The 17191-nt window shown below is 47.0% G+C and overlaps 1 protein-coding gene across 1 annotated transcript in view; it reads right to left on the bottom strand.

Annotated features, from left to right (window-relative positions):
• Positions 1–213: 213 nt before the first annotated feature.
• The window catches only part of LOC145982702 (uncharacterized protein CG3556-like), a gene marked incomplete at its 3' end in the record, with an annotated part of 219909 nt that continues 202931 nt past the window's right edge, over positions 214–17191 (bottom strand). Inside the window, exons 4-6 of the mRNA XM_083116070.1 lie at positions 16111–16257; positions 3639–3799; positions 214–403 (exon numbers count right to left, since the gene is read on the bottom strand). Of these exons, the coding sequence (XP_082972196.1) occupies positions 214–403; positions 3639–3799; positions 16111–16257 (498 nt within the window). The remainder of the gene's footprint in view (positions 404–3638; positions 3800–16110; positions 16258–17191) is intronic.

Genomic DNA, 17191 nt, shown 5'->3' with positions numbered 1-17191 from the left:
TCATTAAATCAATCGATGGGTACTACTATAAAATAATAATAATTGTTGCTGTAACATACGACCTGTAAGTTACAGAAAACAATGTTTTCTGTTGTAAAATATCGCTACCGTTTCACCATTCCAATTCCATTAACTGTTTCCACAAACCTCGGGGGTGGGCAAGTGCCCAATGAATATTATCCATTGTTCATCTTGTGTTACGTATTGCCTTACCGACCGTAGCTGGTCTCCTATGACAGCTGGTGTTCCTAATGAACGGCAAGCCCCGTCCGTTGAGGCCGAGGACCACTTCCGTTGTGGTGTAGACGTCGACGAAGAAGCCTTCGGGGTCCTGCTGGGACAACAGGTAGTTGGTGGCGGAGGAGTGGTTCCACAGAGTCGTCTCGTTGCATCCTACCAGCGCCTGGAATCAACAAAATCTGCTCAGTTACTATAGTTTGTGGGTGTGTAGAGCATTCAAGGTATACCTCATAATTCTCTGAATTTCTGACAGTGTTTGTTTATTAGCATACAATGTTATTTTTTTCTCAATGGCGTATATTCTTTCGGTTCCGATTTTTCGGTCCCCATTCCGATTATCCGATTTTAAAACGCCACCCGCTTATCTGATTCTCTATTATCCGACTTCTGATTTCCCACCCGGTTATCCAACTTTCGATTCCCCACCCGGTTATCCGACTTTCATTTCCCACCCGGTTATCCGACGAGATTTCCAACACGGTTATCCAACTTTCGATTCCCCACCCGGATATCCGACTTTCGCTTTCCAACACGGTTATCCGACTTTCGATTCCCCACCCGGTTATCCAACTTTTGATTCCCCAGCGGTTATCCGACTTCCGATTTCCTACACTGTTATACAAGTTTCGATTTCCAACCCGGTTATCCGACTTTCGATTCCTCACTCGGTTATCCAAATTTCGATTCCCCACCCGGTTATCCAACTTTCGATTCCCCACCGGTTATACGACTTCCGATTTCCTACACTGTTATACAAGTTTCGATTTCCAACCCGGTTATCCGACTTTCGATTCCTCACTCGGTTATCCAAATTTCGATTCCCCACCCGGTTATCCAACTTTCGATTCCCCAGCGGTCATCCGACTTTCGATTTCCTACCGGTTATACGACTTCCGATTTCCTACACTGTTATACAAGTTTCGATTTCCAACACGGTTATCCGACTTTCGATTAATCACCCGGTTATCCGACTTTCGATTCCCCACCCGGTTATCCAACTTTCGATTCCCCACCCGAATATCCGAATTTCGATTTTCAACTCGGTTATCCGACTTTCGATTCCTCACCAGGTTTTTCAACTTTCGATTCCCCAGCGGTTAACCGACTTCCGATTTCCCACCCGGTTTTCCGACTTGAGATTTCCAACACTATTATCCAACTTTCGATTCCCCACCCGGATATCCGACTTTCGATTTCCAACCCGGTTATCCGACTTTCGATTCCCCGCCCGGTTATCCAACTTTCGATTCCCCAGCGGTTATCCGACTTCCGATTTCCCACACTGTTATACAAGTTTTGATTTCCAACCCGGTTATCCGAATTTCGATTCCTCACCCGGTTTTCCGACTTTCGATTCCCCACCCGGTTATCCGACTTTCATTTCTCACCCGGTTATCCGACGAGATTTCCAACCCGGTTATCCAACTTTCGATTCCCCACCTGGATATCCGACTTTCGATTTCCAACCCGGTTATCCGACTTTCGATTCCCAACCCGGTTATCCAACTTTCGATTCCCCAGCGGTTATCCGACTTCCGATTTCCCAACGGTTATACGACTTCCGATTTCCCACACTGTTATACAAGTTTCGATTTCCAACCCGGTTATCCGACTTGAGATTTCCAACCCGGTTATCCAACTTTCGATTCCCGACACGGTTATCCGACTTTCGATTTCCAACCCGGTTATCCAACGTTTCCCCACACGGTTATCCGACTTGAGATTTCCCACCCGGTTATCCAACTTTCGATTCCCCACACGGTTATCCGACTTGAGATTTTCCACCCGGTTATCCGACTTGAAATTTCCAACCCGGTTATCCAACTTTAGATTCCCCACATGATTTTCAGACTTTCGATTTCCCACCCGGTTATTTGACTTGAGATTTCCAACCCGGTTATCAGACTTGAGATTTCCAACCCGGTTATCCAACTTTCGATTCCCCAGCGGTTATCCGACTTTCGATTTTCCACCCGGTTATCCGACTTGAAATTTCCAACCCGGTTATCCAACTTTCGATTCCCCACCCGGTTTTCAGGCTTTCGATTTCCAACCCGGTTATCCAACTTGAGATTTCCAACCCGGTTATCCGACTTTCGATTCCCCACCCGATTCCCCAACTTTCGATTCCCAAGCCGGTTATCCAACTTTCGATTCCCCACCCAGATATCCGACTTTCGATTCCCCACCCGGTTCTCCAACTTTCGATTATCCAGCGGTTATCCGACTTCCGCTTTCCCACCCGGTTATCCGACTTCCGATTTCCCACCCGGTTATCCAACTTTCGATTCCCCACTCCGTTATCCGTTTCGATTTTCCACCCGGTTATCTGACTTGAAATTTCCAACCCGGTTATCCAACTTTCGATTCCCCAGTGGTTATCCGACTTTCGATTCTCCACTCCGTTATCCGACTTTCGATTCCCTAATCGGTTATCCGATTTTTTGGTTTCACGTTAGGTTATCAGACTTTTGGTTCCCTTCCACGTACGTTATTTTTTGAGTTGTTTATGGATACCAGATGTTCGCTTCTGTATCCCGGTACTACTCGATCTTATTTCCTGACCCAGGTAGACTTTTGGTTCGGGAACCGAGTATCCAGTTAACCAGCAGCCGGGTAACCCGCACCCGAAAATGTATGAGCGTTCCTGAGTCAATAAGACCTTGATGCCCTCTACACGCTGTGAATTTTACGGCGATACCCTTATTGGGGCTAGGGGCGAAGAGAGAGTTACTTACTTGTTGAAAAGTAATTGAGTTAGTTACTCATCTGAAAAAGTAATCCTCCCTGCAGTGGCCGAGTGTTCTAATTATGTTTTCTCCCACCTACGGTCCCAGGTTCAAGTCTTGGCCTTCGCATGGATGTCACTTCATCAAATTCATCTTCATCGTTCTGATCAGCCTAAAGAGGCACACATTGACTTAAAACAGGGAGAAATACAAAGACAAACAAAAAACAACCACGTAAGGCTGTAAAAATTAACCGAATTGCAATTATTGAGCAAGAGTTCAAAAAGTACGAGAGAAAAAGTAAAAGAGTTTCACTAACTCCTCTGAAAAAGTAAGAGTTGCTCTTCCCTGAAATTTTCTGAGTTTTTCCGAAACGCTTTGACACCATAAATTGATTTTTTTTAAAAAAATCCTAATACCTAAGTAAAAACCTTAGGTTATCTTCTCCTGTGCAAGTAACTACAAGGATATTCTCTTTTCCTTACAGAAAAATAAGGCACAATACTTCCTTACTATTTAAAAAGAACCCAATACTCTCTCTCTTGAATATTATTACCACAAAACCAACCGAAGGGCCGCATGATACCGCATTGGCTTAAAACTAAGGTGGAAAAAGTGTGACATATTGCCGCTGCGTGGCAGCATTATACAAAAGCCCACTTTACATACCTGGACCGCCAGCGCCGTGCTGTGGAGATTTCCAAAACTACCATCAGGTTTCTGCTCCTTCACCAAGTTCTGCAGTGGCTTGCGAACGTAGTGGTCCAGGTTTCTGTTTTTGTGTTCCCTGACGATGCAGTTGAGGGCCATCAGAACCATGGAGAGAGTATCTTGCAAAGAAATAAAAGGAGGATAAGAAAACAATTGAAGTTCGGCAAGTTACGTAAAGTTTGCTCAACTCTAAACCTACGAACAAGGATTTTGAATTTGCAAATGAGAAGTAGAATTTTCTAGCAACTTCAGCTTCAAGATTACGAATATTTTAGTCGATAGAGAGTTTTTTGTTGTTTTATTCCCAGCTTATGCACAGTGCAATAAAACTTTTACAGTGATACAGACAAAGCTTTCGTTTTATGCCCTATGAAGCTCAGTCTGGTTTAAACTAAATGCATGAAATTCTAAAGAAAAATAAACTTTGGAAAAAATAAGTTACTCGATATTAGAATATGCGCAGTTGTTGAAAACTTTTGCTGAGAGTGTAATTGGCAATTTAAATGTATACGAACATTTCCGAGCAATCAAAGCATGACGGTGGCAGTGCAGTGCTTAGAATTTTCGAGAGGGGGAGGAGTTAAGTATACTTTTTTTTTTTTTTTTTGTAATCAGTCCTCATTTTGCCATCTTTTCCCGGCTTTGAGGTTCTCTTCTTTTTGGGAATACTGGGCCAGAGAGGGGTTATGACCCCCACCAAGCCTCCTTGGCACGCTACTGGACCGGGGGGCCGGGAGGGGGACATTTGTACGGCTGTGGAGCCAGGGTTGTCATGCGACACGTATTTTACGGGACAGTCCCTTATTTAAGAAATATGTCCCGCGTCAAGTTTCAATCTTTCCCGGGACGCCACTTGCCCGTGTTTGAAAATTACATTTTTTCACGGATATATCCATATGTCAGAATTCCAGTTCCTCTTCCCCACCTGTTTGTGACCATTTCCTCCCCTGCACTCATTCTACTTGCTTCCCAGCGTGTGTGAGTACTGGGTAAGAAAGTTAGACAATTCTACCAAATCTAGTTAAGAGAGACAACCTAGATGGCACCATATTCAAAAATATAGTTCTGCGGACGCCTATCATTTACAATAATTACCCTGTTTAGGATCCTTTCTTGTACATTTTGATGAATTTATAAGCCACAACCATTCTGTCCCATCTTCTGTCACATCATCTTCTGTGCCATCATCTTCTAAGAGTAACTAACAGGCCAGTCAACAAGGGATGATTTTGTTGTCCAATAAGGAAAAAAAATAGGGAAAGCTGGAACAAATTTTATTATCTTCATAAAAGGGTCCTTAACAACATAATAATTTTGCACTCCCCTACCACCCCATATTTGGCCGCCATCTTGGAAAAATGGCGCCCAAAATCAGGTTTTTGCAAATATCTCGCTTGGAAAGCATTTTACAGCAAAAGAGACTATGACAAAAATTAATCTACATAAAATTCTCTACAAAAAATGTTCTGTGAATTTTTCTTCTAGGAAGCACCATTATGGCGCTAGAGAATCGAGTATTTTCACCTTTTTTCCTGCTCCATTCTGAAAGAGCGAAACAAAAGAAAACGCTTTTGCATGGCAGCTTGAAGCCTTATTTCATATTAAAATGCCTATTATAAATGTTGTAAGGACTCTTCTTGAAAATATATTCTTAAGTGGTATTATATGTAGAGGAAGGGGGACAAATCTGGAATACCATTTTGTTTTTGACCATTCAATGGAACATTTTTTGAAGAAAGTATGTGAGAAACTACCCTCTTCTTCCTTAATTAGTTCTTTAATAGAATATAAGGTTTAGACTACGTAACATTATAGTAAGTATTTGCAAATAACATTTTCCTAAAAGTTGACATGATTGCTCCAAAAGAAAATGGGGTACAAATATGGAATACTGGCAACATTGTGCAGAAAATGAACATATAAACACAATAAACACAATTATAGTAAAAACATGAAATAAATGAACACTGTAAAGTCACAAATATGAGAAAGTTTCTGAAATGTACATGTCTGTATTACTATGATTATGAGGGCAGTATTTACCTACTTCCAAAATTGCAAATGTAAAGTCCATTATCATATCCTGCACATTCAGTATGAGTCCATATATCACACATTTCGCACTTAACTCATTCTTCTCCACGCTTATCATCAGAAAATTGTCCAGAACAGAAGAGACATTCAGCATCATCGCTACTTGGTGTTCTGGCATCTGACATACTGAGATCAGAAGAGTCATCTCGCACGCTGAATATGCCGTCGCTGTCCGAGTCTGATGATTCGCAGTCTTTTGGTAATGGCGATTTCCCTTCTTTCCAATTGTTTTTAACTGGTTGTTGCTTAACAGCAGTGGACATTTCAATGGAAGTCTTATATGGTGATGAAGTCAGGATATGATATAAGAGGTCCCTGCTTTCCTCCCCCTACTCCCTTGCCTCTTCTTAATTGCAGGAACAGGTGAGGTGGCCACTTCACTTCCAGCAGAAGGTCCTGCTGCATCTTCGGGTGTGGATCCACATGCAAGTCCACGTTAATAATTTTTGTACATAAATGGGGTATAAATATGGAATATTACTATTCCATATTTGAGCCACCGTTATCTACGAGTATCGAGGGCCAAAAGTATATTCAAACTCACCTCAACAATATACGCAAAATACCGGAATAAAGCCTGATTGATATGCTACAAAACTGTATACCATGTATTTTCATTCTGTGTACTAATAAGAAGCGCAAGGCAAAACGGTACTTACCTCAAAACTTTTCACTTTGGGCGGGAACCACAACACTCGTTCTAGCGCGCTGTTCAACCTCGAGATTCAAACTAACTGCTTCCTGTGGTGGTGAGGGACACTGCCCGGCATTTCACGTAGTTCTTGCTAGAGTGCAGCACTTACCAGGCGAGATATAATGGTATTCCATATTTGTACCCCTATTTCATATTTGTCCCTCTTCCCCTATATTAATTAAAACATCATTTTGTAATATTCAACATAAAACAAATGAACATAATGTGTTTATTTCTGCTACTGTTAGAAACCAAAACATCGCTTGTCTTCTACCAGCAAGAATTCTTGTAAGTGAATGTGGAATAGATCATCAGAATTGAAGTAAGCTTGCAGATCGAAGCAAGAGCAACAGGCCACAATCTACACAGGGATTTCAAAGCTAAGTGATGACACGGCCCCCTTTAGTCTAAAACATTCACCGTGTATGCGCCCACAACTGACGAGGTACTACAAAGCACGGTATCGAGAACAAGGCCCAGTTGGAGTGACACGTGCAGCTTGCCGTGTCGCGTCAGTTCGAAAAGTTGCATTTATTTCTTAAGATTGGTTTCCAAGAGACATTTGCTGCTTCCATCTGAAAGCTCCGTTCGTCTTCTATACTCTGTCCCTGGAATATCTGGAGCGAGCGAACGAAGACAAGGGTCTGCACAAGTAGTAACTCGAGAAGACAGTAAGTCGACCAATGAATACGTGAGAGCGAATATAATTGCATGGTGGAGGAAAAACGACTGCAGCTACTAACCGCTAACAGGAGCATGTACAGCTTCGCCCACCCACAAGATTTCTCCCCTTCTCAAATGTAACACGCGGCCTTGTTACAGACATTCCCGGAATAAAGTATAGTAGAGGAAGGGAGTTTTCAGACGGAAGCGGCACGTGTCTCTTCGAAACCAATCAAGAAGTAAATGCAACAGTGTCAGATTTTGAACACGTTATTGAACACTTTAGCCCAATTTTTCTACAGCTACAAGTCCCCTTGCGCAATCTTTAAGGCGTTTACAGGGTATAATGCGAAGAATCTGGCGATGCAGCATCTTTGTCTCTCAGCGATTGGTACAAACAGGATCATTAAGAGAAGGCTTCTTGGTTGTCCACATCCTTACCTCATCAGCTATAACTGGTATGGGGCAAGCTTGTACTTATAGTTTTCTCTGAATTGGTCTTGTGATTTTTTAGTAAAATAATTTATTAAATGAAAACTCTGGATCAACTGGATACAACACATCTCATTTTTACTTCAGAAGTGACCGCTCCAGTGAGTAACTCTCTTATTTTGTTCAAACTTGACATTTGCCAAATTTTACCAACGATACTCAACATTGAAGACATTCCAACATCATAAGCATCAGAAGGATTGGTTTTCTTAATCCCTGTTACTTCCATAATCATTGACTTCATGCCATCAAAATCAGGGAATGGTGGGAGAGATGAACACTGACAAAAGATTGATTGAGATTGAGTTTTAAGTCCATTTTACGCACAGTAAGGCTAATCAGGACTGAACCTACAGTTTAAAGTGGGATCCGAACCAATATGTGCCTCCACCGGGTAACGAACCTGGGTCCCTTGATTACAAGGAGACGACGTAATGACTGCGCCATCGGGGAGGCCTCACTGACAAAAGAACTGAAAGTCTTGCTTATCCCTTGATATACGAGACTTTCGTGCATTGACATGCTGTTCATCTATTTTATCTGGAAACTAATGGGCATGCCAAAAAATCAATCCACTTAGCATTCATTGACTCTGGTCACTCCTATGCCATCCCCCACAACCGGGTTCGATACCCGGTGGAGGCACATAGTGGTTCGGATCCCACTTTAAACTGTAGGTCCGGTCCCGATTACCTTACTGTGCATAAAGTGGACTCAAAAAACCAACAGAGTTGGTTGCTTTTGTGTTTTAAGTCCACTTTATGGACCTACAGTTTAAAGTGGGATCCGAACCACTGTGCAATGTGTCTCCAACGGGTATCGATCTGGCGACCCGTTTATTAAAATGGCGTTTTATTGTGAAACAATCTTTGTGGACAAAGTCAACATGCTCCTTTGGAGTTATCTTCTCTTTCAGACCAAACATAAAATTTCTCGCTCAGCTAGCACCCAAACAGCGCATCCTAGAAGAAAAATTCAAAGAACGGTTCTTGTAGATAATTTTATGTAGATTATTTTTTGCCATAACCTCTTTTGCTATAAAATGCTTTCCAGGCGAAATATTTGTAAGAAAAAAATGATTTTGGGCGACATTTTTCAAGATGGCGGCTAAATTCGGGGTGGTAGAGGGGTGCAAAATTAGTTTGTTGTTAAAAACCCTCCCTTGAAGATAATAAAATTTGTTCCAACTTTCCTATTATTTTTTATTGGCCCCCGTATTGACTGGCCTATAAAGTAAATATAAATACCGTTGTTCACGAATAGTATATTGATATATTCTTTATTAAACATTCATTGAATTATATTCCAATATGCATATCTCACATCCTTAAATATGAACCTCACTGACGTATTTTCTGTGATTTTTAAGACTGTCATTTGAGAGAAGAAACTGTTACGGATAAAAGCTACGTTGCCGGACGTAAACTTGGCGCCTAGAACGTATAGGGTTTAGGTCGACAATCCAGGCAACCAAATATTTACGTAGAGAGTGCAGGCCTCACGTGGTTCACATGGAGCCTGAGGGTTGCATGAGGTTTACGTCGAGATTACAAAAATCACACGGGTTTTGTTACGAGATCCCAGCCCACGCGAGGTTTACGTCGAGAGTCCACGACACGCTGGGTTTACGTTAAGAGTCTAGGGTACATAGGGTTTACGTCTACAGTACAGGCCACGAGGGGTTTGCGTCGAGAGTACTGGGCACGCTGGGTTTACGTCGAGAGTATAGGCCACACTGGGTTTAGGTCGAGAGTCTAGGGTACACGGGGTTTACGTCTAGATTTCAGGCCATGCGGGGTTTACGTCGAGAGTCTCGGCTACACGGGGATATACGTCGAGAGTACAGGCCACGATGGGTTTACGTCGAGAGCATAGGCTACACTGGATTTAGGTCGAGAGTCTAGGGTACACGGGGTTTACGTCTAGAGCACAGGCACGCGGAGTTTGCGTCGAGAGTACAGGCCACGCGGGGTTTACGTCGAGAGTACAGGCCCCGCGGGGTTTGCGTCGAGAGTACAGGACACACTGGGTTTACGTCGAGACTATAGGTCACACTGGGTTTACGTCGAAAGTCCAGGACAAGCTGGGTTTACGTCGAGAGTTCAAAACACTCTGGGTATACGTCGCGAGTACAGGCCACGCGAGGTTTACGTCGAGAGTACAGGCCCCGCGGGGTTTGCGTCGAGAGTACAGGACACGCTGGGTTTGCGTCGAGAGTACAGGCCACGCGTAGTTTACGTCGAGAGTCTCGGCTACACGGGGCTTACGTCGAGAGTACAGGACACGATGGGTTTACGTCGAGAGTCGACGAAGGGTTTACGTCGAGAATACATACGCGGGGTTTACGTCAAGAATACAGGCCACGCGGGGTTTACATCGAGAGTACAGGCCACGCGGGTTTTACGTCGAGAGTCCAGGACACGCTGGATTTACGTCGAGAGTACAGGACACGCGGGATTTACGTCGAGAGTAAATTCCACGCTGAGTTTACGTCGAGAGTCTAGGGTACACGGGGTTTATGTGGAGAGTACAGGCCACGCGGGGTTTACGTCGAGAGTACAGGCCACGCGGGCTTTACCTCGAGATTACAGGCCCCGCGGGGTTCACGTCGAGAGTACAGGCCCCGCGGGGTTCGCGTAGAGAGTACAGGACACGTTGGGTTTACGTCGAGATTACAGGCCATGCGGGGTTTACGTCGAGAGTACAGGCCTCGCTGGGTTTACGTCGAGAGTACACGCCACACTGGGTTTACGTAGAAAATCCAGGACACGCTTGGTTTACGTCGAGAGTACAGAACACGCTGGGTTTACGCCGAGAGTTCAGGACACGCTGGATTTACGTCGAGAGTTCAGGACACGCTGGGTTTACGTCGAGAGTCTAGGGTCACGGGGTTTACGTCTAGATTTCAAGACACGTTGGGTTTACGTCGAGAGTACAGGCCACCGGTAGTTTAAGTCGAAAGTACAGGCCACGCTGGGTTTCCGTCGATAGTACAGGCCACGCTAGGTTTACGTCGAGAGTTCAGGCCACGCGGTGTTTACGTCGAGAGTCTCGGGTACACGAGGTTTACGTTGAGAGTCGTGGGGACGTGGGGTTCACGTCGAGATTACAGGCCACGCTGGGTTTACGTCGAGAGTACAGGATACGCGATGTTTACGTCGAGAGTACAGTCCACAAGGGGTTTACGTCGAGAGTACAGGCCACGCTGGGTCTCCGTCGATAGTACAGGCCACGCTAGGTTTACGTCGAGAGTTCAGGCCACGCGAGGTTTACGTCGAGAGTCTCGGGTACACGAGGTTTACGTTGAGAGTCGTGGGGACGTGGGGTTCACGTCGAGAATACAGGCCACGCTGGGTTTACGTCGAGAGTACAGGATACGCGATGTTTACGTCGAGAGTACAGGCCACAAGGGGTTTACGTCGAGAGTACGGCCCCGCTGGGTCTCCGTCGATAGTACAGGCCACGCTAGGTTTACGTCGAGAGTTCAGGCCACGCGAGGTTTACGTCGAGAGTCTCGGGTACACGAGGTTTACGTTGAGAGTCGTGGGGACGTGGGGTTCACGTCGACAGTACATGTCACGTGGTGTATACGTCGAGAGTTCAGACCACGCGGGGTTTACGTCGAGAGTACAGGCCACGCGAGGTTTACGTCGAGAGTTCAGACCACGCGGGGTTTACGTCGAGAAAACAGGCCACGCGGGGTTTACGTCGAGAGTTCAGACCACGCGGGGTTTACGTCGAGAGTACAGGCCACGCGGGGTTTACGTCGAGAGTACAGGATACGCGATGTTTACGTCGAGAGTATAGGCTACGCTGGGGTTACGTTGAAAATCCATAAAATGGTGGGTTTACGAGGAGAGTCTAGGGTACATAGCGTTTACGTCGAGATGCCAGGCCACGCTGGGTTTATGTCGAGAGTACATGCCACGTGGTGTTTACGTCGAGAGTTCAGATCATGCGGGGTTTACGTCGAGACTACAGGCCACGCGAGGTTTACGTCGAGAGTTCAGACCACACGGGGTTTACGTCGAGAATACAGGCCACGCGGGGTTTACGTCGAGAATTCAGACCACGCGGGGTTTGCGTCGAGAGTACAGGCCACGAGGGGTTTACGTCGAGAGTACAGGCTACGCGGGGTTTACGTCGAAAGTGTAGGGTAAACAGGGTTTACGTGGAGAGTACAGGCCACGCTGGGTTTACGTCGAGATAACAGGCCACGCGGGGTTTACGTCGAGAGTACAGGCCACGCGGGGTTTACGTCGAGAGTACAGGCCACAGGGGGTTTACGTCGAGAGTACAGGCCACGGGGGTTTACGTCGAGAGTACAGGCCACGCTGGGTTTACGTCGAAAGTACAGGCCACGGGGGGTTTACGTCGAGAGTACAGGCCACGCGGGGTTTACGTCGAGAGTACAGGCCACGGGGGGTTTATATCGAGAGTCCAGGACACGCTGGATTTACGTCGAGAGTACAGGACACGCGGGATTTACGTCGAGAGTAAATTCCACGCTGAGTTTACGTCGAGAGTCTAGGGTACACGGGGTTTATGTGGAGAGTACAGGCAACGCGGGGTTTACGTCGAGAGTACAGGCCACGCGGGCTTTACCTCGAGATTACAGGCCCCGCGGGGTTCACGTCGAGAGTACAGGCCCCGCGGGGTTCGCGTAGAGAGTACAGGACACGTTAGGTTTACGTCGAAATTACAGGCCATGCGGGGTTTACGTCGAGAGTACAGGCCTCGCTGGGTTTACGTCGAGAGTACATGCCACAATGGGATTACGTAGAAAGTCCAGGACACGCTTGGTTTACGTCGAGAGTACAGGACACGCTAGGTTTACGCTGAGAGTTCAGGACACGCTGGATTTACGTCGAGAGTTCAGGACACGCTGGGTTTACGTCGAGAGTCTAGGGTCTCGGGGTTTACGTCTAGATTTCAGGACACGTTGGCTTTACGTCGAGAGTACAGGCCAAGCGGAATTTAAGTCGAAAGTACAGGCCACAAGGGGTTTACGTCGAGAGTACAGGCCACGCTGGGTTTCCGTCGATAGTACAGGCCAAGCTAGGTTTACGTCGAGAGTTCAGGCCACGCGGTGTTTACGTCGAGAGTCTCGGGTACACGAGGTTTACGTTGAGGGTCGTGGGGACGTGGGGTTCACGTCGAGAGTACAGGCCACGCTGATTTTACGTCGAGAGTACAGGATACGCGATGTTTACGTCGAGAGTATAGGCTACGCTGGGTTTACGTTGAAGTCCATAACACGGTGGGTTTACGAGGAGAGTCTAGGGTACATAGGGTTTACGTCGAGATGCCAGGCCACGCTGGGTTTACGTCGAGAGTACATGCTACGTGGTGTTTACGTCGAGAGTTCAGATCACGCGGGGTTTACGTCGAGAGTACAGGCCACGCGAGGTTTACGTCGAGAGTTCAGACCACGCGGGGTTTACGTCGAGAATACAGGCCACGCGGGATTTACGTCGAGAATTCAGACCACGCGGGGTTTACGTCGAGAGTACAGGCCACGCGGGGTTTACGTCGAGAGTACAGGCCACGCGGAGGTTACGTCGAAAGTGTAGGGTAAACAGGGTTTACGTGGAGAGTCCAGGCCACGCTGGGTTTACATCGAGATTACAGGCCACGCGGGGTTTACGTCGAGAATACAGGCCACGCGGGGTTTACGTCGAGAGTACAGGCCACGATGGGTTTACGTGGAGAGTACAGGGCACGCGGGGTTTACGTCGAGAGTACAGGCCACGCTGCGGTTTACGTCGAGAGTACAGGCCACGCGGGGTTTAAGTCGAGAGTACAGGCCACGGGGGGTTTACGTCGAGAGTACAAGCCACGCTGGGTTTACGTCGAGATTACAGGCCACGCGGGGTTTACGTCGAGAGTACAGGCCACGCGGGGTTTACGTCGAGAGTACAGGCCACGGGGGGTTTACGTCGAGAGTACAGGCCACGCTGGGTTTACGTCGAGATTACAGGCCACGCTGGGTTTACGTCGAGATTACAACCCAGCGGGTTTTACGTCGAGAGTACAACCCAGCGGGTTTTACGTCGAGAGTACAGGCCAAGGGGGGTTTACGTCGAGACTACAGGCCACGCGGGGTTTACGTCGAGAGTACAGGCCACGCGGGGTATACGTCGAGAGTCCAGGACACGCTGGATTTACGTCGAAAGTGTAGGGTAATCAGGGTTTACATCGATAGTACAGGCCACGCGAGGTTTGCGTCGAGAGTCTAGGGTACCCAGGGTTTACGTGGAGAGTCCAGGCCACGCTGGGTTTAAGTTGAAAGTATAGGGTAAACAGGGTTTACATCGATAGTACAGGCCACGCAAGGTTTGCGTCGAGAGTACAGGCCACGCTGGGTTTACGTCGAGAGTACAGGCCACGGGTGGTATACGTCGAGAGTACAGGCCACGCGGGATTTACGTCGAGAGTACAGGCCACGCGGGGTTTACGTCGAGAGTACAGGCCACAGGGGGTTTACGTCGAGAGTACAGGCCACGCGGGGTTTACGTCGAGAGTACAGACCACGCGTGGTATACGTCGAGAATACAGGCCACGCGTGGTATACGTCGAGAGTACAGGCCACGCGGGGTTTACGTCGAGAGTACAGGCCACGCGGGGTTTACGTCGAAAGTGTAGGGTAAACAGGGTTTACATCGATAGTACAGGCGACGCGAGGTTTGCGTCGAGAGTCTAGGGTACCCAGGGTTTACGTGGAGAGTCCAGGCCACGCTGGGTTTACATCGAGATTACAGGCCACGCGGGGTTTACGTCGAGAATACAGGCCACGCGGGGTTTACGTCGAGAGTACAGGCCACGATGGGTTTACGTGGAGAGTACAGGGCACGCGGGGTTTACGTCGAGAGTACAGGCCACGCTGGGTTTACGTCGAGAGTACAGGCCACGCGGGGTTTACGTCGAGAATACAGGCCACGGGGGGTTTACGTCGAAAGTACAGGCCACGCTGGGTTTACGTCGAGATTACAGGCCACGCTGGGTTTACGTCGAGAGTACAACCCAGCGGGTTTTACGTCGAGAGTACAGGCCAAGGGGGGTTTACGTCGAGAGTACAGGCCACGGGGGGTTTACGTCGAGAGTACAGGCCACGCTGGGTTTACGTCGAGATTACAGGCCACGCTGGGTTTACGTCGAGAGTACAACCCAGCGGGTTTTACGTCGAGAGTACAGGCCAAGGGGAGTTTACGTCGAGAGTACAGGCCACACGGGGTATACGTCGAGAGTCCAGGACACGCTGGATTTACGTCGAAAGTGTAGGGTAAACAGGGTTTACATCGATAGTACAGGCCACGCGAGGTTTGCGTCGAGAGTCTAGGGTACCCAGGGTTTACGTGGAGAGTCCAGGCCACGCTGGGTTTAAGTTGAAAGTGTAGGGTAAACAGGGTTTACATCGATAGTACAGGCCACGCAAGGTTTGCGTCGAGAGTACAGGCCACGCTGGGTTTACGTCGAGAGTACAGGCCACGGGTGGTATACGTCGAGAGTACAGGCCACGCGGGATTTACGTCGAGAGTACAGGCCACGCGGGGTTTACGTCGAGAGTACAGGCCACAGGGGGTTTACGTCGAGAGTACAGGCCACGAGGGGTTTACGTCGAGAGTACAGGCCACGCGTGGTATACGTCGAGAGTACAGGCCACGCGTGGTATACGTCGAGAGTACAGGCCACGCGGGGTTTACGTCGAGAGTACAGGCCACAGGGGGTTTACGTCGAGAGTACAGGCCACGAGGGGTTTACGTCGAGAGTACAGGCCACGCGTGGTATACGTCGAGAGTACAGGCCACGCGTGGTATACGTCGAGAGTACAGGCCACGCGGGGTTTACGTCGAGAGTACAGGCCACGCGGGGTTTACGTCGAAGGTGTAGGGTAAACAGGGTTTACATCGATACTACAGGCGACGCGAGGTTTGGGTCGAGATTCTAGGGTACCCAGGGTTTACGTGGAGAGTCCAGGCCACGCTGGGTTTACATCGAGATTACAGGCCACGCGGGGTTTACGTCGAGAATACAGGCCACGCGGGGTTTACGTCGAGAGTACAGGCCACGATGGGTTTACGTGGAGAGTACAGGGCACGCGGGGTTTACGTCGAGAGTACAGTCCACGATGGGTTTACTTGGAGAGTACAGGCCACGCGGGGTTTGCGTCGAGAGTAGAGGCCACGCGGGGTATACGTCGAGAGTCCAGGACACACTGGTTTACGTCGAGAGTACAGCCCACGATGGGTTTACGTCGAGAGTCGACGAAGGGTTTACGTCAAGAATACAGGCCACGCGGGGTTTACATCGAGAATACAGGCCACGGGGTGTTTTCGTCGAGAGTACAGGTTATAATGCATTTATGTCGAGAATCCATGTCGTTAAGCCCATAAATGCAAGAAAAAAACAAGAAAAATAATACTTCCAGTCTACGGTCTCTCAGTCTAGAACAATTTGGTGCAGATCATGCAATGTTTCACTCCTTACCTACATTGTGCAGGCTGCTCCTGTTCTCTGCGATTTCCAGAAGCCTCCTGATCTGCCTCTTCCTGACATGAGCCCCTGACGTGCAGACAGCCAGGGAAGACAGGGCGAACTCAAAATCCAGCTCAGATTCGTGGTGCTGCAGTGAACCTGTGAAACGAACAAATGTAAATTAGGAAAAAGTTTTTTTCAAAACTATTTATTAATGTTATACTAATCACCTTGTATATCAATATTCTTAAAATTCTTCATTCTGACTGTCGATCGTATCATACTTTCCCACTTTGGTACTAATTAAAAATATAATATTATTATTTTTGTTGTAATAATATGTAGTCAAAAATGAAACCAATAATTATTTGAAAGAACGAAAATTATTTTAAGCCTATTAAGAAACGAGTAGGAAAATATACAGATATATTACAAAAAAACAAAAAAGAGCTCGAAAGCAATATTTATTAGTGATATAAAGAAATCAATCAAATCGGATTGTGTATAGGTAAGAACCTCCTATTTAAAATCTATTGTTATAGAGCACTCAGGTTTCGCGTGCTCATTCAAAATAAATAATAATAATAAGGAAGCACGAGCGTCCTCTAAACTCGTAATAAACCATACACAAATATTTTTTTTTACGCGGGGCCTCGGGCAAGTGCCCAAGTAGCCCCTTCCTAAGGTCGGATCTGCAATACAGCGTAGACAATGCGTTCCTATGCAATTTTTATGTTCCGTCAATACTTAGATGAAAAGAAAGACATAGCCTATACAATACTTCATAAAATATATACTTACTCATCCTAGTACTGTTCTTATGACACGGGATTTTTCCACATTTTAAAATGTCCCTACACGTTAGCCTTTTCAGATTAATACTATTCGACACAGCCTGTGTAATTGTAGTTTTCTCACTGGTCCCTTTTATCGCACAACGGAAGAACAACCTTTCGTTCTGACGTTACCATCGAATACTTTCATTATTATGCTAAATGCCTAATTTCTTATGTTAGGCTTATTGTGTTTAGTTATTGTAGCATAAATAATACATTTATAGTGTATTTATGCTAAGAGAACCAAACCTAACAAC

Source organism: Lepisma saccharinum, unplaced genomic scaffold (assembly GCF_977018435.1).
Source record: "Lepisma saccharinum unplaced genomic scaffold, izLepSacc3.1 HAP1_SCAFFOLD_345, whole genome shotgun sequence".
In the NCBI taxonomy this organism is placed as follows: Eukaryota; Metazoa; Arthropoda; class Insecta; order Zygentoma; family Lepismatidae; genus Lepisma; species Lepisma saccharinum.
The sequence above is the reverse complement of the archived record's forward strand: the minus strand, read 5'-3'. Positions and strand labels throughout refer to the sequence as shown.